The following is a 26,403-nucleotide window of genomic DNA, read 5'->3' as shown; positions in this document are numbered from 1 at the left end:
CCCTGTGTTACTCACTGCTCCAGGCCCTTTAGATATATTGCATCATTCCATTGTCACAAAAGCCCTTAAAGTAAATACCCTTTTTATCCCCATTTGGCAAATGAGATCGTTGAGGCATAGAAAGGTGAAGTAACTTGCTGGAAGCCATAGGTTCATGTATAGTAGAGCCAGGATTCAAACTCAGGAAGGAGCCGTCGTCCTAACCATCGTATTTCATAGCCACTCAACATCAGAGCTGATCCTGCTTTTTCTAGAAACATTCTGCATTTGGCTTAACCTGGTATTCCTTTTACCTTTCTGAGTATTGCCTGGGTCTCTTTCTGCACCTTTCTTCTCCATGGCCCACTTCTTACATGGTAGTTTCCTTGGGGCTGTGCCCTAGGCCTTCTTTTCTTCTTACACTACATTCATTCCCATGGATTCAGTAACCAGCTGCCTGCAGATAACTCCCAACCCCAGTCCTGCCTCCTGGACTTCTGGCCCAAATATCCAACTTCCTACTCAACATCTCTTGGTTGTCTGTTTAATTAGCATGTCCCGAAGAGAACTCCTCATTTATCCTATTCCTGAACATGGTCCTCCATCCATATTCCCCATTCTAGAAATAACAGCACTGCTGTCTACCTGATATTGCATCCCTCTCACACTCCAGATCCAATTGACCAGACTATGACCTCCACGGCGGCAGAGATCTTACGTTCCTCACGGTTGCTGCTGACCCTCTGGTCTCTTCTTCCAAGCCAACTGGTATCCCTGCTTCCATCTGTCTCCATCTCATCCATTTTCCAGACTGCTGCCATGATAATATTTTTCTAAGGGAAAATGTTCTCAGATAACCTCCCTATTCAAAATCCTTCTGTGCTGCCCTATTACCACTCCTCTGTCAGGCCTCATAGCCCTAGCTTGACTGCCGTGGTGCTCTGTGCCGTAACCCGCTCATCTCCCTCCCTTTGCTCCACTCCTCTGATCTTTCTATCGGTTCCTCAAGCACAAGCATGGGGTCTCTTATCTCTTACCCTGCACTCGTTCTGTGACTCCTGCTTATAATATGCTTTCCCTCATTTCATGTGGTTGACTTCTGTTCATCTTCCATTTCACTTAAAGGTGCACCCTCAGAGAGAACGTCTTGGATCCCTTCAACCAGAGTGTTTCTTTGCTTTAAGTCTCTCTAGCTGACTGAATGTGTTTAGTGCCTCTGGTACCCTTACGCTCTTCTCTAAGAGCTCATAGTCAGGGACCCTGTGCACCATGTTCATCTCTGTATTCCCAGTACCTAGCACGGTGCTCAGTACGTATTCATGCTCTGTGGAATAAGCTGGGGCTCGGGGCGTCAGGAAAATAGGTAGGGCCCTTCCTAGCAAACCTATAGTCAAGAAGTTGGCAGGTCATCTCCACTGTTTTGATAGATTGAAGTCTAATTAAATGAATCCTCCATTCCTTATAAAAATATGGAATTAAGGGGCACCTGGGTGGCTCAGTTGGTTAAGCGTCTGCCTTTGGCTGAGGTCACGATCCCAGGGTCCTGGGATTGAGCCCCGCCTCCGGCTCCCTGCTCAGTGGGGAGCCTGCTTCTCCCTCTCCCTCTGCCCCCCCCAACTCGTGCTCACATGCTTTCTCTCTAATAAATAAATAAAATCTTTTTTTTTTAAGATTTTATTTATTTGAGATAGAGAACTAGCAGTGGGGAGGGGCAGAGGGAGAGAGAGAGAAGCAGACTCCCTGCTGAGCAGGAATCCTGATGCAGGGCTCCATCCCAGGACCTGGAGATCATGACCTGAGCAGAAGGCAGACGCTTAACTGACTGAGCCACCCAGGTGCCCCATGAAGCAGCCATCTTGATAAACTGTGTGGCAGTTTCTCAAAAAGTTACACATGGTTAGCATATGACCTAGCATTTCCACTCCTAGGTATATACCAAAGAGAAATGAAAACATATGTCCATACAAAAACTTGTACGCCAATGTTCATAGCAGTATTATTTGTAATAGCCAAAATGTGGAAACCACCCGAATGTCCATCAGCTGGTGACTGGATAAACAAATGTGGTCCATCCATACAATGGAAGGTTATTCAGCCATAGAAAGGAATGGAGTACTATTACATGCCATAGCATGGACGAACCTGGAAAGCATATTAAGTGAAAGAAGACGGGCATAAAAGATCACATAGTGTATGATTACATTTCTGTGAAATGTCCAGGAAAGGCAAATCCAGAGACAAAAAGATTTGTGGTGGCCAGGGGTCGGAGGATTGGGCGGCAGGGAATTGGGACTAACTGCTATTGGGTATGGGGTTTCTTTTTGGAGGGATGGAAATGTTCTGGAATTAGATAGTGGTGATGGTTGCAGAACATAGTGAATATACTAAAAACCGCCGCGTTTCATTATGTGAACTATATCCGTTTTAAAAATGCCAAACAAAGATTCTTAAGTACATCATTCTGTGTGGACTAGCATGTATTTACTCGGCACACTTTATGTTCAGTAGTCTGTAGTTTCTTGTTTGGGACTTGTTAGTTATGTGCAGACGGGGTCAAGATAGCGGTATCCCCTGCAGAATTGTTAGCAATGTCCAGATTAGATTATGACAGGTGACTGTATTATTATGATACCTGCCATGCTGTCCTGTACTGCAGTATATCTGTTTATAATGGTTTCGGAGTTTAAGAGAGAAAAGATTGGGTCTTTTTCATCACTCTACGTGCCTAAGACAGTACTTGGGATATCACAAGTGCTGAACGAATGTCTTACTTGCAGTAAGACTTAACAAGGGACCGTTGGCCGTGCCTAGAGACATTTTCACCTTCCCCAACGAGAGAGGTAGAGGCCAGGGATGCTGGTACCTGTCCTGCGATGCACAAGACAGCCCCCAATGGCAGAGATTTCTCTGGCCCCAAATGTGAGTTGTGTAGAGGTTGAAAAACCCTGTTCTAAATGGTTAAGCAAGGTGCCTGGGTGGCTCAGTCGGTTAAGCGTCTGCCTTTGGCTCAGGTTGTGTTCCCAAGGTCCTGGGATCGAGCCCTTGCGTCAGGCTCCCTGCTCAGCGGGGAACCTGCTTCTCCCTCTCCAGCTCCCCGTGCTTGTGCTTTCCCTCTCTCAAATAAATAAACAAAAGCTTAAAAAAAGTAAAAAAATAAATGGTTGAGCAAATGACTTACAAATCCCCCAAATTAGTTTCATCAGAAGATGAAAAAAAAGTCCCGTTTAAGAAAAGTTAAATCATAAAATCATCCTTGCATTTGGTGTTCTCAGTTAGTGAAATGTCCCAAACCATATCTTTGTGGCTTTAACTGAAGAACCAGTGGGTGGGAGAGGCAGAGCGCGGGGGAAACTGCGAGGCTGTGGCACTTCCCGACCTTGACTAAGGACTATTAACTTGCAGAAAACTCAGTCCTGCAGCAGAAAGCACATGGTCAGATGTGCATTCCTTGTCTGTTAAAGAGCCCAGGAACCATTTTATGTTGTATTTAATATGCCCGAGGACACAATCCCAGCCCTCCACAAAATACAAACTCAAAGTCTTTTCTTCTAGAAGCTGGTAGCAGCCCAGGCCACTACTAGGTCAGTAAGTACGCAGCTGTGCAGCGAGCTTCCATCGTGGCCCAGAATGTTGAGGGGCGCTTGGTGGCCGGACTCACTCCTCGGCTCTTTGATCGGGTTTGGCAAGCTACAGCCGCAGGCCAAGGCTGGGTGCCCTCTGCTTTTACATGACCTGAGAGCTCAGCCTGGTTTTACCTTTTTTTTTTTTTTTAAAGATTCTGTCCATTTATTTGACAGAGAGAGAGCACAAGCAGGCAGAGCGGCAGGCAGAGGGAGAGGGAGAAGCAGACACCCCCACCCCGCGCTGAGCAGAGAGCCCGATGCGGGAGTCAATCCCAGGACCCTGAGATCACGACCTGAGCCAAAGGCAGATGCTTAACCAACTGAGCCACCCAGGCACCCCTGGTTTTACCTTTTCAACTGGTTAAAGCTAAGCTAAAGGAAGAATGCTATTACATGACATGTGAAAAGTATATTAAATTCAAATTTGGGTGTCCATAAATAAAAGTTTTATTGAACCCAGTTATGCCCATCTGTCTGCTGTTGCCCACTGTTGCCCATCTGGCTGCCCTTGGGCTTGGACAGAGACCGGTCAGCCCTACTGATGGCAGAGCCTAAAATATTTACCATCTGACCCTTTCTGAAAAGCATTTGCCAACCCCTGCTCTACGGTTGAAGAGTTTAGCAAATGGTGTTTCTAGGAGGCGGTGAGGAATGAGAACCCACCCTGGGCTGAAATCCCTGACACGTGGCTCTGCTGGGGATGTGGTTGTGCCCCACGCGGCTGGCACTTCCTCACCTGTAGCACGAGAGAGCTTCGCGGGAGGCTCTGTAGGGCCCTTCACGCTCCGAACGGTCGGGGATGTGGAGAGTCCAGTCTGTGTGGCTCCCAGGTGGCCGAGGAGGTAGAAGTACAGCGTTCTTGTCGGGGACAAAGCCACGGGGCCACGGGGTCACATGACCACGCTCGGTGCTGGAACAGACACAGACCTGGACCGCACCGTGTCTGCACAGAGCAGATTGGAAAATTGGCACTCGACAGGGTTCGGAGACAAACTCTTGGCCACTTTCACGCGCCCTAGTTTTATAGATTATGTAACCCGATTCTTTTAACCCCGGGGAAGAAAGAAATGGACAGCACTTAATGATTGGGGAAGGCTGGCAAGCCCACATTCAGGCTTTCAGAATCTAACTGAGCCCTGAGGGGAGGTTTATTGAATTTCACCAGGTCATTGTCATCTCTCCCGTTCATTTACTGGCAGGAGTCTCTGTTGTCCTTTCTGTGTTCTCCATACTAACATGTGACTCCTTATCCACAGTCCAGAGGATCATGGGCTGTCCACGTCCACGCTGCAGCTGGGGGTCTGTCGCTATGGGACTAAGCTGGCCTGCTGCTATGGCTGGAGAAGGAACAGCAAGGGAGTCTGTGAAGGTAATGGTGCAAACGCTCAGACCACCCTGGGCTCCAGTCCTAGGCCAGTGTCCTTAGGTTTTTATCCAAGACACCGTAAGCTGTCACCAAATGGTCCACCCATTGTCACCAAATCCCTTACTCTGTTAAATAGGATAAACACACAACTGTGTCCCATACGCTTTAGGTGTTGGTGTGCGTCATGCTGGATTATACACGGGAAAGCACAAAAATGTTAGCTTTTTTTTTTTTTTTTTTAAGAATAACAGTACTACCTTCTGTCTCTGCCCGAAACTCCTCCACTCTAGCTGGTTCAGAAATATCTGGATAGACCACAGGTGAACACAGAACTTCAATACATTGAAAGGCGCTGACCTGCGTGCCACCCACCATCAGTTTCCTGGTGACAAGATTATCAAGATACTAGAAAAAAATATTTGAAGAGTGTTATTGCCTACCTAGATAAAGAAAGTTAGAACATCCCCCTGGGGCTTTGTCAATTCAAAAAGAGGGTGGGTCCTCACACTGACTGGGCCTCCAGTGTCCTGATCACGGGCATTGTCTTGGGAATGTCCGAATGATGTGGGTGACTTTGGGCACGGTAGGTGAGCTGGCTGATGTGCGACCTCTCTGCGAGGTGGAGAGATTAATCCCCATTTCACAGGGGAAGGAGTGTAAGCATTAAAGGGTGTGCTCAGTACCTGGCATGCCTAGAAAATGTCTCCTAAATCACCCTTGATTCAGAAAGGACCCATGACTCTCCTGTCCCTTCAAAGCACATACGATGCAGGCATTAAATGTTGCTGAATTCTTTTTCTAGACACAGCACATTTTCATGCGAAGGCAGTCAGGTGGAAAGGGCAAAACCCACGTGGACCGCATGGTTTGGAGTCTTAGAGTTGCACGAGCCTCCGCACTGACTGCCATAAAGCTGACCATGTTTCCGGTGAATAAATGAGGGTGAGCTTTGGCTTTCTGTAAGGTCTACTCTGTAACCAAATCAGAGCAGCTTGGCCACGCCGCAGACAGCCGGTCACGTTCTTGATGCTTTTGTGGACAATGTAAGACCACAGGCAGGAAGGAATTTAGAGCGAGCTGTTGAAAGGGCACGTGCAGAGGCCTCAAGCACAGTGCTCACTGTGCACCGTAGGCAAGCCCCAGAGCTCAGGAGCACCCCCGCCGCCCCGGTGAAACGTTCAGGTATTAAATTGCAATGAATTTGTATCTAAAATCTGTAATGTATTATATCCGATTTGCATGGTCCTTCCTGACGGTAAAGTCCTGTGCTCCTTGAAGCACCGAGTAACAGGGTGACGAGCCCCTGATTGCCAGATCTCGGATTCCTAAGCCAGAGCGCGGGCTGTGTGGTAATGAGATGAGAAGACATGTCCCCCTGCCCGAACAGGCAGAGTCGCACCCCAGCCTGGGAGGTCCCACTCCCCCCGGACTTCATTTCCGTCCGCCTGTTCACCTCTCGTTCCTCCGGAGGCCCTGACTCCACGCTGGACCTTTCTAGATCTTGGCTCCTGCCCTGCCTAAATCTGCTCCCAGGGCAGATGGCTCAGCTCGGTATCATTAACCTGCAAATGTATGTCGCTTAGCAAGATGAGGCAGTGAGTCATCCCCAAACAGACCCCAGCGAAAAGCTGCAGACGGAGGAGTTGGAGGGAGTACAGACCAAGAACTGTAGCTACACTTACATCTCAGGCCGTTAGACATAAACGGAATTTCCCTGGGCTGTAGATTGGTTGTTCAAGTCACGGATCCAAAGTCGCTGGAAATTGAAAACATGTTGCTGGAGCCTTGACCTTATAGCAGCAAGGGCATTATTCACCATTTCTCTTATGTTCTATTTGGCATTGATCCTGGCTTTCCTATCTGGCCCACGTTGGAAATCACTTTCCAGGGAACGGAGGTATTCAGGGCTTAAAAAAGTAAAAAATTTATTTTTCTAAACTTAAAACAGCATTTCCAAGAGCATATCCATAACAAAACAGACACTGGAAAGCAAAATTCTCTTTTGCCTCCAGGAGGGGAAGAATTTTGCCAAGAAGCATTTTTTCCTTACCTTCTCACTTAGGATTTATTCAGAGCCATGAAATGTTTCCCTGTAAAAGGTCTACACTGATTACTTTATTTACTACTGGAAACTATTTGAGTGTCTAACGTGTCCACAGCACTAGTAAATGCAGCAGGAGAAACAAAGATGAAGGTTTAAGTCCCTGTTCTGAAGGTGTTGGGAATTGGATAGTAGACAGAAGTGAAGGATAGAAACCAAATATATGTCTAATTATTTCATAAGATGGAGCCTGATCGATTTCATGGGTGAGACCCACCCACGTTCGGTGGAATTCTCAAAGTTGAGCAGAAGTTCTGACGTGGCTGGAGAAAGCACTGAAGCCTTCCGGAAGGAGGGCTCATGCAAAGTAGCTCTTGAAGGAGTGGGAGGATATTAACCGTTGGAAGGGGGGGAAGGGGTGCCCCAGGGTGGGGATAACAAGACAGGAAGAGGCAGAAAGGGTCGGTTTAGAGAATGGCAGGCAATTTAGTTTGACCATAGTGTTGCCTCTGTGTAGGGAACAGAGTAGGCCAAGGGTGCAAACTAAGATGGAAGCCGGGTCATGGTGATGATACCTGTACGATATTCAAAAGGCAATAAGGATTGTTTGGTGACTTGTGTGCAAGGCGTGGCCTGATCAGAGCCATGCTCTTGGAATGTCAGTTTAATGTCGTGTCTGGCATCAGCTTTTCTAGGAGCAGAGCCCGTAAAGGGGATTCTTGTGTCAGTCATCTGTTGCCGGGTGCTCTCTGTCACAGGCTGTGGTGGGGAGAAGGGGTGGAGAGAGGTGCAGTGTTGTTGCCCAGATTCCTGTGGGCAGCTTGATTCCCATTAGCTAGATGAGTGTCTGGTCAGTGAGTGACTTGGGTGACAGAAGCAAGGATGGGATGTTCTCACGGATGGGTTGTCACAAGAGAAGATAGAGATGAACAGGATTTGGGGTCCAGGTGACTGGGAGATAAATGTTGACGTTAACAAAGAATAGGGTTTGGGGTCGAGTGGGGAGATGCTGCGGTCGAGCCAGGGACTCAACGGGAAGGGAAGTAGGCCGCACTCCTGGGCTGTTGCTGAGTCATCCTTTCGGGCGCTGGCTGGTTCCTGAGCTCCTACTAGATCCAGAAGCTGCTCAGGGCTCCCGACTCCCTGCAGACTCCTTTCTCTCTCATTCATTTTTCTTTTGTCCTGTCCCCTCTTCCTCTTTGGGTTTCCCCATATTCCTTTTGTCCCATCCACGGCCTCTTCTCCCTCCCTCCTCCCTATGAACCGGACTCAAACTTTCCATCATCTTCGACTATTTTTTCTTGCTCCCAACCCAGTGAAACTTTCTATCCTTGGTGTTTCTCCCATCACTTCTCTCATCAAACAAATACTTAATGGAGTGCCCAATTTGTGTCAGGTGTCTGGATATAGAAGTGAAAAAAAACAAAAACAAAAACAGAAGAAACAAATCTTGCCTCTGTCGTGCCAGCATCCTCCCCTCCTCATGATGCTTCTAGTTCCCATCCTTAGGGCTGGAAGTCGTGCCTCCCTGCCTTCCATCTCTGGCTCAGTCATTTTGACTGATCACACACAGCTTTAAAAATCGAGTTTGATCATTCAAAAGCAAAATAGGAGAAATATGGAAGACAAAAAAGAGGCCAGTGACAGAAAGCAGGAGGACCTTGACACTTGACCCAGGATTGCTCTGGAATCCCTTCCAGCTACTTCTTTTATTAAATGTTCTTGTGTTTATGTGCAAAACTAGCTGCCTGTGGTCTGGGAGGCTGTTTTTCTTTGAATGCCACTTGGAGGCACGGCAGTGCTAGGCGAAGTTGTGATAAACTTGGGTAAACTCGCACTCAGTTGGGGTGGGGGGCGAAGAGTGATCTAGTTCTCAAGCAGAACCCTTTCCAGTGTCCCGAGGGGACAGACTGACTAGAGAGGAAGCAGAGCATCCTCTCCATGCCCCCATGGATTTCTCCGCCGTACGGAAGGCTGCCGAGTTTGACCTGCGTGCATTTCTCTGTGCCAACTACTCCTGTTCTTGTATCATCAAAGCACCTTTCCCTTCCACAGCGACGTGTGAACCTGGATGCAAGTTCGGTGAGTGTGTGGGACCAAACAAGTGTAGATGCCTTCCAGGATACACCGGGAAAACCTGCAGTCAAGGTCAGTACTAGAGGCCAGGGCCCGAGCACAGACGAACCAGAGCTTTCCAAAGCTGTGCAGTCACTGCAGAGGCCTCTGTGCCACACACGCCCTGCCCACCGTTTCACAGGTTGTAAGTTGAATCTTCAAGTGAAAGGGGTTTCAGAACTAGATTTTTCCCTCAGTCTCTTCTAGAAAAATATAAAAGTCATTCTGATGTTTTCGTTAAGATGCCAGATAAAAGGCCTTTTTTCCTCCTCTCAAATAACTTGTTTCTAAAATAATTTTCATTGTGTTTTTACACTACCAGAGTAATGCATGTTTTTTACTGAAAAAAACGTCAACGATGCAAAAAGATAGAAGTTAAAAAGTGGGAGCGGAGTTTCCCATCAACACACACACACACACACACACACACACACCAGTCCCTCTTCAAACCAGCGTGAGGAGTTTGTCCTCAGTCCCCGAAGGGCTCGTCTCTGGGTCGTTCCATTTTTACTGCCCGAGCGAGCACCCCGGGGGCTGTTTCTGTGATGCTTCAGACACGAGTGTTTCTCCTGGGCAGTTTTGCGTGTCCGCACATACAGAGCTGGCTCGTGCTTCTCAAGGCTGTATCCTCGGCCCCGATGCAAATGCTTTTATCATGGGTGTAAAAAATACTTCGTTTAACCACTCTTATCTGCCTTGGCCCCAGTGTCTTGCCGTTACAAGCAGTGCTGAGTCAGAAGTCATTCCACATATATCCTTGCACCCTTGACTATTTTTATAGGATAAATGTCCGAAAATAGAATTGTTAGGTTGAATGACATGCATGTTTTTATTATATTTTTTATTTATATTTATAAATAGTTTATTTATATTTATTTATATATTTATATATTTATTTGTATTTATATATTTATATATATTTATTTATATTTATAAATATATTTATATTATATATTTTATTATAATTGACATATTTAAAAAGGTACTTTAGGACTTATCATAAACTGTTTATCCGAAGGTATTAAGGAGTGTATTTATACTATGGACAACAGTGGTTCTCAACTTGGGCAATTTGATTCCCCAGAAAGAGTTGCCGGATAAAATATAGATCTCAAGGCAGATTTAAGTTGCAGATAAACAGCAGATAATTTTATAAGGTACGTAGGTCTCAAATATTGCGTGAGACATACATCGACTAAAAAAGTTATCAGTCAGTTATCTAAAATTCAAATTTAACTGGGCATCCCCTATTTCTGTTTGCTCCATCTGGGAACCTTACCCCAGGGGACACCTGGCAATGTCTGAAGACATTTGGGGGGTGCTCCTGGCATCTAGTGGGTGGAACCCAGGGAGGCTACTCAGCCTCTTACAGTGCGCGGGGCAGCCCCCACCACGGAGAACGATCTACCCCAAATGTCAGCAGTGCTGAGGCCGAGGGGCCCTGGGGGGTGAAGAATTCTGTAGTTCAGAAAGCGTCTGCGGTCCGATAATGCAGTCGAGCAAAGAGCAGCACAGCAAGTTCGGCTGTCCCTGGGGCTGCCGGGCTTCTGGAGGGACGGACAGAGTCCCAGAGACGGGCAGGCAGCCACTCCACTGTGCCACCCCCAGGCCTTGCTGCCAAGCTGCGAGGTTAGCCGCATTCACTGAAGTATTTATATAGCTCCAGCCCTGCAGCTCAGGGGGGAACCTCTGAGCCTCTGACGTCCCACCAGCAGCAGAGGCCGGCGTGCTCGCCTGCTTCTGAGAACTGCACCCACCTGCCGGAGAGGCGTGGCAAGGACCGCGCTCTAGGAAGCGATAACCCAGCGTGTCCCTTACCAGAGGGGTTCACACCAGAAAACCTGTTTCTCCGTATCCTCCTGGATTCTGTGCCAAGATATCTTCTGCAGAGGTTTAGAAGAGAGAAGATATTTTTCATGCTGGTTTTCAATTCCCGGTAAAATATAAGTGTTGAGGGAGTGGTCTAGTTGGCTCAGGTTTGGGACTGTCTCCTCCCGCAGCTTTCCTGGCCCCCCGGGTGGCCTGATCAAAGTCCTTGTATATCCATTAATGGTGACAAGCCTCAGCCCCCCACTGTGGTGTCTTTCCCCCAAATGCTTCTTCCAAGGGATGAATGAGGCACCTCTGAGTTAGGGCCAAGTGATAGGGCGTTTCTCCATTTCCCGTTAATGTCCAATCAGCCTTTTCTAGTTCCCCCTTTTGAAGGGGTTAGAATCCATGCAGGAGAAGGTAGAGTAGAAGGGATAAGCAATGGAGAAGGAGCTTTCAAATGTCCCACTAAGACGTCAGAAAATTCCTGTGTAAGGTTCCTGTCAGAGGCGAAAGCAGCCACTTCTTTATTTTCAAGGATGCGCTTTGCCTGTTGCCCTGCCGAATTTTGGTCTTACACAGAATTTGGTTCTTTTCTCCTTTCTGTATCTTCCTTGAAGTAGTTAAGTCATGAGGCACCGACGTGACCACATTTCCAAAGATAAACTTCTCTACCCATGATTGCTTTTTTCTTTTAAGATGTTATGTGTTTATTAGAGAGAGAGAGAGAACTCGCATAAGCAGGGGATGGGGGCAGGGGGAGAAACAGACTCTGCCTGAACCGGAGCCCAATGTGGGGCTCGATCCCAAGACCTTGAGATCATGACCTGAGCCAAAGGCAGGCACTTAACTGACTGAACCACTCAAGCACCCTACCCATGATCGCTTCCGAAGTTTTGTTTTCCTTCTGTATCTTTTTTTTTTTTAATAAAAAAAAGTCATTTACTCTTTTTTTTTAAGAGAGAGAGGAGGGGCAGAGGGAGAGAGAATCTTAAGCAGGTTCCACGCTGAGCGCGGAGCGTGAGGTGGGGCTGGATCTCATGACCCTGAGATCACGACCTAAGCCAAAACCAAGAGTCGAACACGCAACTAACTGAGCCACCCAGACACCCCAAAAAGTCATTCATTCTTAGTATTTAAATTCTTTTTAGGAAACACTGAGAAGCAAAGAGAAGAAAGTCGCCCTCAGTCTTACCAGGCTCAAATGGTGTCCCACAGCCTCACCACCGACAGCTGCCTGTCGGGGCTCCCTCTGGAAGGGTGTGAGCCAACACACGTTAGTCGGTGTGGGGCCGCCCGAAACAGGAACAACTGAAAGTAGGCTGTGGGTGCCTGTCATTGGCTGCCTGGGACAGTACTAAAGGCTAAAGGACCTAAATTGTATTTCTAGCTTTTTTTTTTTAAAGATTTTATTTTATTTATGTGACAGAGAGACAGCCAGCGAGAGAGGAACACAGCAGGTGAGTGAGAGAGGAAGAAGCAGGCTCCCAGCAGAGGAGCCCGATGTGGGACTCGATCCCGGAACGCTGGGATCACGCCCTGAGCTGAAGGCAGACGCTTTAACGACTGCGCTACCCAGGCGCCCGTATTTCTAGCTTTTTATTCAAGTATTATACACACAGAATTGTGCATATAACAACAATGTACTGCTCAATGAATTTTCAAATACATCCACATAACCAAGAAACAGAAACTCAGTAGCCTTCCTGAAGACCCCTCCTGCTCCCCTCCAGTGACTTGCCCCCCACTCCCAACAAGGAACTCCATCTTGACCTTTTACAGCACAGATTACTTGTGCCTGACTTTTTTTAAATTTTTTAATTTTTTTTATTTTTTATTTTTTAAAAGATTTTATTTATTTATTTGACAGAGATAGAGACAGCCAGCGAGAGAGGGAACACAAGCAGGGGGAGTGGGAGAGGAAGAAGCAGGCTCATAGCGGAGGAGCCTGATGTGGGGCTCGATCCCACAACGCCGGGATCACGCCCTGAGCTGAAGGCAGACGCTTAACCGCTGTGCCACCCAGGCGCCCCCTGACTTTTTTTTTAAAAGATGTAATTTATTTGAGAGAGCGTGAGTGGGGGGAGGGGCAAAGGGAGAGGGAGAAGCAGACTCCCCGCTGAGCAGGGAGCTCCAACTCTCAACCCCAAGATCAAGAGTTGCATGCTGCACTGACTGAGCCCGCCAGGCGCCCCTTGCCTGATTTTTAATGTCCTCTGTTGTCTCCAGCTTCTTCCGCTCACTCTCAGGGTTGTGAGCTTTCTCCGCTGTGGCTTGGAGCCGTGGCTTGGTCAGCCTCATTGCTGTGTAGTATTCCTTTGCGCAAGTATACAAGTCATCTGTCCTGCCTTCTGTTGGGAGGTGTTTGGGTTCTTTCCAGCTTGGGGCTATTAAGAATTGTGCTACTGTGGACATTTTAGTACATATTTCCTCGGTGGGCGCACATCCACATTGCTGTTGGGAAGCTACCCCGGGAGTGGAATCTCTAGGTCATGTGTATACGTGTCTCTAGCGACAGTAGATTCTGCCAAACAGTTTTCCAAAGTGGTTGGGCCCATTTGCCTCCCCTCCGCCAGTGCACGATCGTTCTGTTTGCCCCACATCATCATTAGTCCTTCGAAATGGAGTTTTACTGATGACTGGGGAAGAGGCGAGTCATTGCCCTGTGTACCCACCCCCAGCAGTGGGGTCCAGGGAAGCCAACCCAGCTCTCCATCTTGATGTTTCCCGATCCGGTTAGCCTCTCTTCATGTCCTGCCTGTCCCCTACAGATGTGAACGAGTGTGGAGGAAGACCCCGGCCGTGCCAACACCGCTGCGTGAATACGCATGGGAGCTACAAGTGCTTTTGCCTCAGCGGCCGCACGCTCATGCCAGATGCCACGTGTGCGAGTAAGTTCCGACAGCCAGGCTGCTCGCAGTCATCCTCCCAGACTAGATGTTTGCCATAGCAACAGTTTTTTTAAAAATCATGGTAAAATAAATATAACATGAAATCCACCATTTTAAACTGTACAATTCAGTGGCATTTCGTACACTTACACTATGGTACAACTATCACCACTATCTAATTCTAGAACATACTCGTCACCCCAAAAGAAAACCCTGTGCCCATTAGCAGTCACCCCCATTCCTCCTCCGCAGCACCCCCTCCACCGCCACACCCACTAATCTGCTTTCTATGTCTCTGGATTTGCCTATTCTGGACATCTGCGTTTTAAAGAAAGAAGCTAATTGGGGAGAAAAATAAATTCTATTATCTCTATATATGCAGGGTGTATGGGGTTTCTTCATGAAAATAAGCATATTGTTTTAGGGAGGTGATACGTTTAAATTCCATCATGGGACATCAGTTTTTCCCACCAACTGCCTTTCTCACGCCCCTTGCTCCATGCTCAAAGATTAGTGACTCTTGTTGGAAATACATTCCGATTCACATTCCTGAAAAGAAAAGCCCTTCTGTGATAAAGAGAAACCCATGTCCTGTGGGAGGTAAGAGTATATCCATTCATTTATCTAGAGGCAATCAGGTTTAACGTTGCAGCTGAAAGGCAAACCCATCCTCCCTGCCTGTCTCCCTTCCTCCCCTCGTCGCCCTCCCCTCCTCCCCTTTCCCCCCACTCCCATCTCTCTTTCCTCTGTACTGCAGCCCCCACCAAACCCGGAGCTTACGGCTTCTGTAGCTTCCTATGGTTACAGAGTTATGGGCTCCCTAGGCCATCAGGGGCTTTGCCACAGTTACAGAGTCTTGGCTAGTGCCTGGCTTGCTTCTCCCCTGGCTTGTCCTTGTGTTTCCTGTCCTTGGCAAGCGGCCCCAACACCACCAGTCACCTAGATCCTCTGTTGGCAAGCAGGCTTGAGAGCTAAAGCAGACATTTGAAGTCTTTTTAAAAAATTCTTTTTGTTATAAATGAAACAGAAACCCATAGGAGACAAATATGTATATAATATATACAACATAATATGTAGTTGAATGAATTCTTGTAAGGTAAGCACCTGTGTAACCACTACCAAAGAGAACTTTGCCAGAAGCCCCCTCCCTACCCCATCACGGAAACCACTATCTAGGCTTTCATAGTGATTGCTTAACATTTTTAAAAAGACCTATGCTAATGGATGTTTTGAAACATTCCACGAAAGCCTAATCAGTGCCAAACAAGGTACGTTTTCCCAAATGGAAGGATAGAATTAGGTAAATGTTGAAGACTAATTTTAAAAGAAGACAACTAAAGAGAAAAGAGAATAAATGAGCAATGTTACCATTAGTAGGTGTTTCTTACGTTACCTTGAGGTATGTATCCCTCCTTGTACCTTCTGTGTCTATTTCTGTATGTGGAAGGATTGCTCGGGCTCCCTGTTTAGAGCTCGAAGTGTCCAATGAACCCTGGACCTCTCTCCTGATTTTATTTCACCTGGCTCCTGATGGTTTCTTTTGTCCCACTGGGTGATCGGCATGTTATGGATGGCACTGGATAAAGGGAGTATATTCACTGCACTTCCCTGTTGGAGACATCTGTGATCTATATATAGTAGACTTCTGCTAAGGAAATGCATTTTTGTGGGATAAATTGTGTTTAGCAACAAGTGACGAAAAATCCACCTAAATTATCTCATTTACTAAAAAAAGATGGAGGTAGGCAGTTCCAGACCAGTTCAGCAAGGATGCACTCTCTGCCATTCTCAGGGTACTGATTTTATTCTCATGCTTGTGACCTCATAGTCACCAGATGGCTGTCCCAGCTCCAGATATCACACATACATTTAAGGGAGGGCTGACAAAGGGGAGAGGAGTGATGCCAGTGAATGAATGACTCTTTCATGCTTGTCCCTTTCATCATGCAGCAGCATCTTTTCCAGAAGCCCTGCTCCCTCTAGCAGACTCATCTCTATATCTCTTTGGCCACAGCTGGGTCCTAGGGCCACCCATTGTTGCTGCAAGGGAAGCTGGGATGAAGACAAGTAACTGGCTTTCCAGCCTCAATGATGGGAATGGTGAGAAGAAAAGGGGTCCAGGATGGCTTTGGGGCAGCCAGTCAGTCATATTTGCCACATGTTTTAATACAGACACAGAAATGACCAGGTCTCTTGACCTGAGCGACTCTCATTGAGGCTGGGTCTGTACAGAGAGGTCTGTAGAATGGATGTTTTTCCCGATGACTCAGATTGATCGTCTGCATCCGAGGTTGCATTCCCGCCTGGAGAGGCCAGCCGGGTGACATAAAGGCGCGAGGAGAGAATGTACAAGAGGAGAGAAGGAAATGGTCTTTGGTAACTGAGGGGTGCCTGCCCGAGCTAAAGACAGGAAATTTAATACACTGGCCCACAGAACAAACCGTGGTGCCGCCAGGATGCCACCCTTGCCCAGATTCCATTTGGGTCTCAGATCAGGACGTTCATCCTGTAATACAGTCCATATATGACACCGATTGTCCTAGAATGCAGAGATCCTTTCTCAGTGAGGGCTTTTTACCAGCTCGCAGGAGAAGGCTAATGTTTGCGTACGTTTTCAGACTCCAGGACGTGTGCCATGATGAGCTGCCAGTATGCCTGCGAAGACACGGAGGAAGGGCCGCGCTGTCTGTGTCCGTCCTCGGGCCTCCGCCTGGCCCCCAATGGAAGAGTTTGTATAGGTAGAGCGGCCGGGCTCACCTGCGCTCCTCCTCCTTCCCCCTCTGCTGAATTGCTTCTCTGTCATTCAGCACGATCTGCTTGTTGGCTATACTGAAAGTTCCTGGAAGTACAGATTTATGCCCATTTCTGAGCCGATTGGCCACATAGACTCTAGATACACTTTGGGATGTTAGAAAGAACACTCCTCTATTACTTTGGGATTGTCTAATGCCCTAGTGGAAAAGGGATAAAGGTAATTTTATTTTAGTATATTTACCCTGCATGTTTCACTTCAATTACCATAGAAACGTGCCACTTACTGTCTATCATTCAGTGAATAAAATCCCAAGGGCCATTGGGCTCCGTTTTGGACTCCGGCTAATGTTTTCCTACAAAAATGTATTTACTTATTTTGCATTTTTAGATCTAAGACTATTGAGAATAGTATATCCTATCTACGTTAAGTTAGCAAGTAACCAATTTCCCATTGTCCTTAAAGGTTGCTCTAAAATATATGAACTAAGTATTCCAAAATCATTTCTGCTTGGAGGGATGAGTAAATTAAATCCATGATATTAAAGGAGGAGATAGAGCCCTCCTTTATAGCTTTGAATTCAATCAAGTCAATGGATTAGAACTTTGGTCTCTTGCTCTCCCCTGTCTTACTTTGTGTCTTAGTTTTGGGCCCCGCAGAAGCTGACCCTGAAGAAGTAGTTGATCTGGGAGGTGATCCCAGGGAATGCTGGTTGAGGAGGAGGTGAGGGAAGGCCCCAGGGCAGGGGTGAGTTCAAGGAGCCGGTTAGGCCTCTGTCCCCTCTAGGAGACAGGGGAAGCTGCCTCCAAGATTTCCTTCCGGGTCAAGGGCTCTGGGGATTTATGCAACAACTCCTGTTCTTTATTGACTGCGGGGGCGGGGGGGTGTGCTCTGGAACATTGACTCCCCGGCACGCCCCGCCCAGCCTGGATGAGGGTCACTGCAGAATGTTGCAGGTGCAGCCTTACGCAGGTACAGAAAGGCTGAGCACCAAGGGCGATGGATGGGGCACCCAAAGGGTGCCCTCAGTGACTGATGCAACACTTTCTGCCTTAGTTCCCTTGTGGATCTGAATTCTGTTCTGTAACCAAAGTGTATATACTCATCGTTCTGTACTTAGATGCAAGTGAGCACATAGCATTGATAAGGGCTGTCAAACCAAATCAGAGTATTCAACGAGTTGTTAATCTTCTTTATTTAAATAAGCAAATATCTGTGCAATTGAATATTCTTGTTTCCTGCAATAGAAATACTTCTCAGTGCTGAACTTTGTTTATCCCAAATGTATATAGCTTGATAAGCTGCATTTCAAAAGTTCAGCCAAATAGGCCCTAAATCAGTTAAATACTTAAAAAAAAAATCCCTGTAAAATTTTAATTTTGGCCCTGCTCTTTGAGAGTAATCAGATTTAATTAGATTCACAGGGTTTAGTATTCCTCGGTGAAATAAGATTTATATGACCAGGCTCATTCCTGACCAAACTGAAGCCAATTTTTACCCACCTCTGATTTGACGGGTGTCATTTTTATTGAAGGGAAAGATGATCTGCACGAAAGTGGTCCCTGAAAAATTATTTTGGTCCATCCAACACGTATTTAGTATTTTAAGAATGCAGAGAGAACAATAAGGCAGCACCGACTTGCATGTTTAACCACAGGTCCAAATGAAGAACATAAAACATCTACTCGATGTGACATCTTCATGTGAAAGCAAAGCCTGAGTCTGGATATTTGGGTCAGCCTAGCCGCCAGCCCCTCGCTAACCTGACTCTCAAGGAAAGCAGGGAAGCCTGTTATCTGCTCAAGTTGCATCACGACCTCATTACACTTGACCCACGATTTATGTTTAAGTGCAGTTGTAGGAAACCACGTCTCTGGTATTTGGGTCAGTATTGTAGGAGCCTTGGGGAGCTGGCCCACGCACTAATTCTTCCGTAGAAGATGACCTCGGAGGTGTGTATCTGGTTTGCTTACTGTGTAGTTACCGGACTCGGTTTTCAAAAGTTGTATACGCCATACAATACACACAGCCGGAAAAATATTAATTCTTTCAACAAGCCTGTCATGTCTCTGTGCCAAGTGCCAGACACACACTCCCTGCCCCAGAGGAGCCAGGGCCTACCAGGAGAGATGGGGATGTGAGTAGCGACAGGACGGCGAGACGATGGCTCGAAAACGAGAGGTACAACGTGACGGAAACATATAAAAGAGGAGCTGTGAGTGTGCTGAGGGCTTCTAGAACACTTCCCGGAGGGTGTGATGAGGGCAGGAGAGTAGTCAGAATTCTCCACCAAAGAAACTGCTGTGGGTGTGCGCGCGCGTGTGCGTGTGTTTCGGAGGGAGAGCGCTTTCCTCGCCATCACTGACACCTTCTGGTTCTGCATCCTAGACATCGACGAATGTGCCTCCGGTACGGCCGTCTGCCCTTACAAGCGAAGATGTGTGAACACGTTCGGGAGCTACTACTGCAAATGCCACGTCGGCTTCGAACTGCAATACGTCAGGGGCCGATATGACTGTGTAGGTAAGAGTGGGGGCGCCTTTCCCTTTGCCGTCTCCCCGCCAGACCTGTAGGCTTTGTCTACAGGTATTTGGCTGTCGATTCGGTCTAGTAGTCGAACAGTCTCCTGTACTGACCAGTTGAACAATACCGAAAAGGTCACGTTGTTTCGTTTCTGGCCTTTAGGGAACTCTGGCGAGATGCGTCAGGTGAAGCCAGGTCAGTAAAGGTCTAAAGTGAGGGACTGCGGTGGATTTAGTTCTGCTTTGCAGGTAGATATCTTGAGGTGATTTTTGTGGATTTTTGGACAATTCGGTTGGTTTTCTTTTTTTGATTCCCCAGATACATATCTAAAAATGGGAGCAATAAAGCACAAAAGGAAGAATAAAAAGGCCTGTTTGATCTTGATCTGAGTGATGTGTTCCTCACAAGTTTCCTTCGGAGGTGGCTTTAGAAAAACGTGTGAGGGAGAGGAAGGCACATGTTCTTCCCTTGTTCGGCCCTGTCGTGGTTCAAGTTCCAAGTCGCCTGAAATGTTCCCTTTCCAGGTCACCAAAGCCATTCTCTGATAAGATTCTGGTCTCAGTCAGCTCTTGGCCTGATCTGTGTGAAAGAAAATATTTTGGCCTTTAGTGAAGGAATTCCAAGTCTGAAGGAGCGAGTGAAGGGGGGTGTTTGGGAGCCCTTGGACGCATTCGCATTGAGCCTTGATGAACGCAGGACGGGGCCTGCCCTACTGTGAAGGGGGGTGTTTGGGAGCCCTTGGACGCATTCGCATTGAGCCTTGATGAACGCAGGACGGGGCCTGCCCTACTGTGAAGGGAGACCCAGGCTCCCCGTAGATGCCTCTTCATGTAACGTGTGGAGCACATGTGTGTACAACGGGGAAAGCTAACGGGTTGGGGAGAAAGCAGGATTTCTTTCAGCCCTCCATCCACAGCGTCGCAGGACATGTCCTGCATAACCATGTTGCGACAACGGTTGGCTCCAGGGTTTTGAACCACCTCGTGAAGCCTCCACATCTCTTCACTCAGATCTTTTTAAACACAAAAGCTGGCCTACACGGGCTCATAAAATCCATGTTTCTCGTGGGCTAGACCCCAGGCCCGCTGCAGACCCATCTGGCTCCGTAACGCAGTGGTGCTGCGTCACAGAGAGGGCTGCTCCTGATACCTAGGATGTTCCGCTGGACAGGGTGGGGATGCACGTGGAGAGCTGCCAGGAGAAACACATCTTGTGATTCTAAGTGGTTAGCACCGGCGCTCCTTCGGTGGCTAACTTAAAAACAATGGACTATTTTGTGTGCTTATGTCTCCCAAAGCGTGGAGAGCAGGTGAGGGGGAGAAGAGGGCTAATGAACTTCTCACTCGGGTAGGATTCAGCAAACTTTCCTGGTCTCCATCCAGCAGACGAGCTCAGGCCAGCCCGACCCTGCTCCTGGCAGCCTGTGAGCAAAATGCCTATGAATTCAGATGACATCAGCGGTTCATAGCCCACCTTATCCTTTGTTGGTTAGGAGTCCCAAGCCCTTCCACGTGTAGAATTTATTTTCTGGTACTGTTATTTAATTCTGAATTAGACGGAGGAAAAAGTTAAGAAAAAAACCTGAACGTCTTACAGATTCCAGTAGTGTCGATGAGCAGTCGAGATTGCCGTGGGGGCGGCCGGCTGCAGGGAGCCCCCCAGCTCCCCGTGTGCTGGTGTCAGGCAAAGGCCGGGCTCTGGGCCAAGGCGGTGGGAGTTTTGAACACCTCTCGGTTCTCAGGCCCCACTCGGTTTGTTTGGCAGTGTTGAGTGGTTGGCCCTGGAGTTGCTCAAGTGATGGTGTTAGTAAGTAAGGGATAGTCTTGGCAGCAAGCCCTGCCGCCACAAAGTTGTTCACGGGAACGTTCACATTTTTAGATATAAACGAGTGTGCCGTGAATACCCATACGTGCAGCCTCTACGCCAATTGCCTCAATACCCAAGGATCATTCAAGTGTAAATGCAAGCAGGGATACAAAGGCAATGGACTTCAGTGTTCTGGTAAGTAGCGTTTGCTCATGGTGTCTTAGCTGTTCTCCGTAAAGCGTTCTCTCCGTATCTCCTTCCTTCCTCCCTTCATTTCTCTCTGTGTGTCTCTCTGTGTGTCTCTCTCTGCACGCATGTGCGATTGCATGTACATGCAATGTTGGAAACTTTTCACTCTGCCTCGGTCTTGTCTTCTCTGCTAATCGGACTACATCTTCATCACTCACTGAAGTTGTGGGCACTGAACTTAAAGACCAGCCAAGGTTCTGGATATTTCTCTCGTCACAGCTTACTTTCAAAATTGAAAATAAGCTTTAAGGACAAATGGCGCTGTGCACATGTTATCTGTCGGGATGCGGTAGGTTACGGTGCAGTAACAAGCAATCCTGAAACGTCAGTGCCTTAAAGCCACAAACGTTTTAACCACGTGAATCAGAACTTCTTACAGAATATACAACCAGAAGAAAGTATGATGAAGCTGATGTCACTTTATCTGTCATCCTCAAACCTAGATTCACATTTTTTAAAGATTTTATTTATTTATTTGAGAGAGTGTGAGAGAGCACGAGTGGGGGGGGAGGGGCAGAGGCTGAGGGAGAAGCAGACTCCCCTCTGAGCAGGGAGCCGATCAGGGACTCAATCCCAGGACCCTGAGATCATGACCTGAGCCGAAGGCAGACGCTTCACTGACAGCCACCCAGGCGCCCCAGATTCACGTTTTTAGCAAAGAGTCCCATTTTTCTTGTTGGTAAACTCCTTAGTGCTTAGGTGGTAAAATCTTAAATTGGTAAACCAAATGTATAACCAGAAAATGTCCCTGCTGTGAACAGCTGTGACAACAGTAATGGTTTATGACTCGTACTGTGTCCAGAGAGAGTTGTCCAGGGTTTCTTCTCAACGTGGTCACTGAGGAGCCACGCCGGCAGAGGCCCCGTCTTACAGTCAGCTTGGAAGTAGGGCCCAAAAATATATCGTCCTGCTGTGTGTCCAAAGAGAAAACTAGAAATCCCGATGAGGACCAGAATGTCTGCCAAGGCAAGCCGGCAGTGACGACAGTGTGGTCACTGTCCTGACAGGTGTCTCATGGCATTTAGAGTCACGCAGATTATCAGGCTGCTCTTGTCCCTTTAGCACTGGCTCATCGCGTGCCGAGATCTGTTGACTGTCCAACTCCATTCTCCTGTGTACCCCTAGCAGGCGCCCCAGGTCTTCCAACACGTATTGCTGCAAGTTGTGCCTTGACCTGTCCCATGCCCTCGGGCGGCCGGTGCTCCTGATGACACAGCAGAGCGGCTGCTCTGATGGCAAAAAGAAAGTGTCTGCGCCATGACACACACCGAGCGGCTAAGGCGTAAAGGCTCACAGTACCCCGTGGGCTGTGGTTGAGTGCTGCTGGACTGGGGTATGTCCAGAAGGAAGAGGAGGCTGGAAATCACATTCTCTGAAAAATGCCAGAACTGGGCAGCATTTCGTCTGGAAGAAACAGTGTGCAAAAGTATAAATGGTGCCTGTAGGTATTTGGAGGGATGTGAAATAAAGTGACGTCCCAGGGGCACCTGGGCGGCTCAGTCTGCATCTGCCTTCGGCTCAGGTCAGGATCCCAGGGTCCTGGGATCGAGCCCCACATCGGGCTCCCTGCTCAGCAGGGAGTCTGCGTCTCCCTCTCCCTCTCTCTCTGTGATCTCTCTTGCTTTTGCTCTCTCTCAAATAAATAAAATCTTAAAAAAAAAAAAAGTGATTTCCCAAGGCAGACTAGGAGCCATGGGTAGAGGCTACGTTCTCTCTTACAAATGATGGCCAGGTGTCTGAGAGTGGACCCCAGAGTCCTGCCGAGTGGCACATTCCACCACGCAGCCTTTCAGGCCCGGCTCCCGGCTCTCGGCAGGATTTCTGCCTTGGGCTGGACGTGGGATTACAGAGCCACTCAGCCTCCAGGAACTCGCTGGTGTGGTGTCTATCCCTCGGGGCACACGTGTTCATGATGTCCTCCTGGAACTTTATTCAAAGACAGAGAAAGAGAGAGATGGGCTGCCTGTACAGGGCCGTGCATGGGTGGGTCGGGAGGAGGGATGCCATAACCTGGAGAGGCCCCCAGAGAGGAAACTGAGTAAATCAGCATTCTTACTGGATGATGGTCAAGGGCTCCTTCACGCCACCAAATCTGAACATGCATATTCCAGCCTCATTGTCTTGGGCTGTGTGGGGTCATGGTCAACAGCTGAGGCTCAGGACCTAGGAAAGCCTGAATCTAAATCTGAGCTCTGCCCCATCCTGCCTGTGACCTTTACTAAGTTGTCTTAACCTGTCTGAACTCGGTTTTCTTCTGTGCAGTTTGTGATGAGCTAGGCCCCAGTCCCTGGGCGCTCCCTAGTTGCAGCAAGGCAGGGTGGACAGTTCCAGGCAGATCTTAGCCCCAGTGCCGTGGGCTCCCTGCACGTGGCCTTGCACGTTCTCTAGAGTGCTGCTCAGCCCCTTGGCAAGGACAGCCCTCAACCAGTGGGCACCAGGAGTCTGGATAGATACCCCCAATGGTTGCAGGATGGGACAGTTCTGAGGCGTGTTCTGCATCGGTTCCCAGATGTCCCCAGCAGGACTGAGCCCATTACCCACAGTGATTTCCTGCCCATTGAGACACCATCTTTAGCTTTTCCCCCTCCCCGCCTTGCTCTCCTCTTTACCCCACGCCTGCCTCCTGGGATCCCCTCCCAAGTAAACCCCCTGTACCCAAACCCTTGTTTCAGGTTCTGCTTGGGGATACTCTCACTAAGACAGGTAACCCTCAAGTGCATTGTGAGGTTGGAATTGAGGTAATACAGGTAGAGGGCTTAGTTCCACTGAGCACATGGTAGGTGCTCAATAAAGTTACTTATGGTTATTGTTAGTCGGGCCGTTTCAAAGAGCTGTGTGCTAAGGGCCAGCCACTCTCTAATCCGACCTTCTGTAAATGTAGATGCGCAAACACTGCGTGTCCAGAAGAGACGCCTCAGGAAAACACTTGTCTCGGGAAGGAGGCCACTCGCCTCCGCAGACCCGCCCGGGGCCCCAGGCCTAGGATCAAAGCAAGCACTGCCGGAATAAACCTGGAGTCACTACTTCCTGATCGTTTAACCCCCTTCAAACCACAATGTGTGTGTTTTTTTTAAAGATTTTATTTATTTATTTTAGAGAGAGCTTATGAGCAGGGGGAGGGGCAGAGGGAGAGGGAGAGAGAGAATCTCCAGCAGACTCCCCGCTGAGCGTGGAGCCCAACGTGGGGCTCAGTCTCCTGACCCTGAGCTCATGACCTGAGCCACAGTCAAGAGTCGGACACTTAACTGACTGAGCCCCCCAGGCGCCCCCACAGTGGGTTATTCATGTCCACATGAAGGCCACGTCGCGATGCATGTGGCAGGATAGTCGTTTGCAGCCCATGCTTTCTATATTGTCCCCCAGTGTTTTGAAATTATAAATCCCACATCAACACAAACATTTCTTATGTCAAGAAGACTCCTGTTTTTCTTTGACCATCCGGCTTTAGGCATATTCTTGGGTAAAACAAGTTTTTCTTTATTCTTTGAAACCTCAAATTCCTCACAATGTTCTGTTTGATACCTTGAAACCATTCATTTTGTTGCTATCCATTCTGCAGCTGAATTTTTTTCTTTCATCTCTCACCAGAGTGTTTATTTAAAAGAGAAAACTGTCTTTGGATCATTTACTATATTACTTGCCCAGCCCTTTCCATTCTGCTTTGATTCTTTGTAAAATAAATAGCCATGTCTCTGTTGAAAATTGATCTTAACAGACTCTTAACCACACTGCTTAAAGGATGGCCCAAAATTCATTTGTACGTGCATAGGAAAGTCATGCAAACAAAATTGAGAATCGCATCCAATTAGCATGCAGCATTATAAAATGTTATATTGTAAAATACGTTTGTATGTACGTGAATCGCTGTTACATAATATACGGCACTGATACAGCAAGTTTTATTATGAGTTCATTGTTTTTACAAAAGACTCTGTGTTGCAATACAGAAGAGGAGTTAGGGGGCGCCTAGGTGGCTCATTCGATTAAGCATCTGACTCTTGATTTCATGGTCTCACGGTTGTAAGATTGAGCCTGGCGTCAGGCTCTGCACTAGGCGTGGAGCGTGCTTCAGATTCTCTCTCTCCCTCTCCTCCTCCCCTGCCCCCAAGGAGGGAAAAAAGAAGAAGAGGAGTTAGTGAGTTGCGCTTATGCACATATGGACCCAGAGGAAGGAGTACCCTAGATGTAGATGTGTGGTTTCTTTCCTGGTCTAATATATGTGAGTATTAGTAATACCCTGCTAGATAATTTGGTCTTAATGTGACAGTAGCTCTACTCATTCTAAGCAAATCAAAACTTCAGTATTACCTGACTTGGGTAGTAAGTCCATTTAGGAAAGGACACCATGTCATTTTGTTACCCTGAGCGGGGCTGCTGGGATTACATTGCCTTCGCTTGACTGTTGGCCCCCTGGCCTACTACCTGTGGGCTGTAAATGAACGATTTAATCTTTAGTGCTTCAGTTTCCACATCTGCAAAATAAAGATAATAGTATCTGGCCCTTAATATTCTTTTGATGATTACATGAAATAATCCAAACAAAATAAATAAACATCCATATAAAGGGCTTAGTTCCAGCCCAGAATATATCAAATGCTCAATAATCATGCACTAGGAGTAGGAGTAATAGTGGCAGTGGCTTCTTTACCTGAATTCAACAATTGTTCCCGTTAAAAGCCGTTTCCTTGCATGTTAGAAACATGCTTCTGATTTAATTCAGTTTATAGACTGTATATTCAAGGTCACAGGTGTTGCTACAACGGGCCACTCCAACTTTCTCCCTTCAGTTATAGTATAAATGTTAGAAGTTTGGAGGTATGGCCTGGACAAAATATCTTTTCAACTCAGTAAAAGATTTTAAACATCCTGGTGGTGAATTTTAAAAATAATAGCAAACGGGCACCTGGGTGGCTCAGTCGGTTCGACGTCTGACTTGGTTTTGGTTCAAGTCACATCTCAGGGCCGGGGGATCAAGTCCCGTGATGGATTCTGCACCCAGCTCAGGGTCTGCCTCAGATTCTCTCTCCCACTCCCTCTCCCTCTCTCAAATAAATAAATAAAATCTTTTAACAAATGAATAGAATAGAATAGCAAACAGGCCAAATATATGTCAGGCACTAATCTTAGTAATTGACATGTATTTGCTCACTTAAACCTCACAAAAGCCCTATTCTTTTTTTTTTTAAAGTTTTTAAAATTTATTTATTTGTCAGAGCACAAGCAGGGGGGTGGCAGGCAGAGGACGAAGC

The 26,403-nt window shown here is 47.5% G+C and overlaps 1 protein-coding gene across 2 annotated transcripts in view; it reads left to right on the top strand.

Annotated features, from left to right (window-relative positions):
* Window positions 1-26,403, top strand: part of EGFL6 (EGF like domain multiple 6) — a 60,227-nt gene that overhangs the window by 15,524 nt on the left and 18,300 nt on the right. For both annotated transcript variants that reach the window (XM_045800687.2, XM_045800685.2), the window contains exons 2-7: window positions 4,859-4,971; window positions 9,065-9,157; window positions 13,705-13,824; window positions 16,443-16,562; window positions 18,965-19,099; window positions 20,978-21,100. In XM_045800687.2, the coding sequence (XP_045656643.2) occupies window positions 4,859-4,971; window positions 9,065-9,157; window positions 13,705-13,824; window positions 16,443-16,562; window positions 18,965-19,099; window positions 20,978-21,100 (704 nt within the window). The remainder of the gene's footprint in view (window positions 1-4,858; window positions 4,972-9,064; window positions 9,158-13,704; window positions 13,825-16,442; window positions 16,563-18,964; window positions 19,100-20,977; window positions 21,101-26,403) is intronic.

Source organism: Ursus americanus, chromosome X (genome assembly GCF_024610735.1).
Source record: "Ursus americanus isolate L20-20 chromosome X, mUrsAme1.1.p, whole genome shotgun sequence".
Classification (NCBI taxonomy): domain Eukaryota; kingdom Metazoa; phylum Chordata; class Mammalia; order Carnivora; family Ursidae; genus Ursus; species Ursus americanus.
This window is presented reverse-complemented; position numbering and strand designations above follow the sequence as displayed.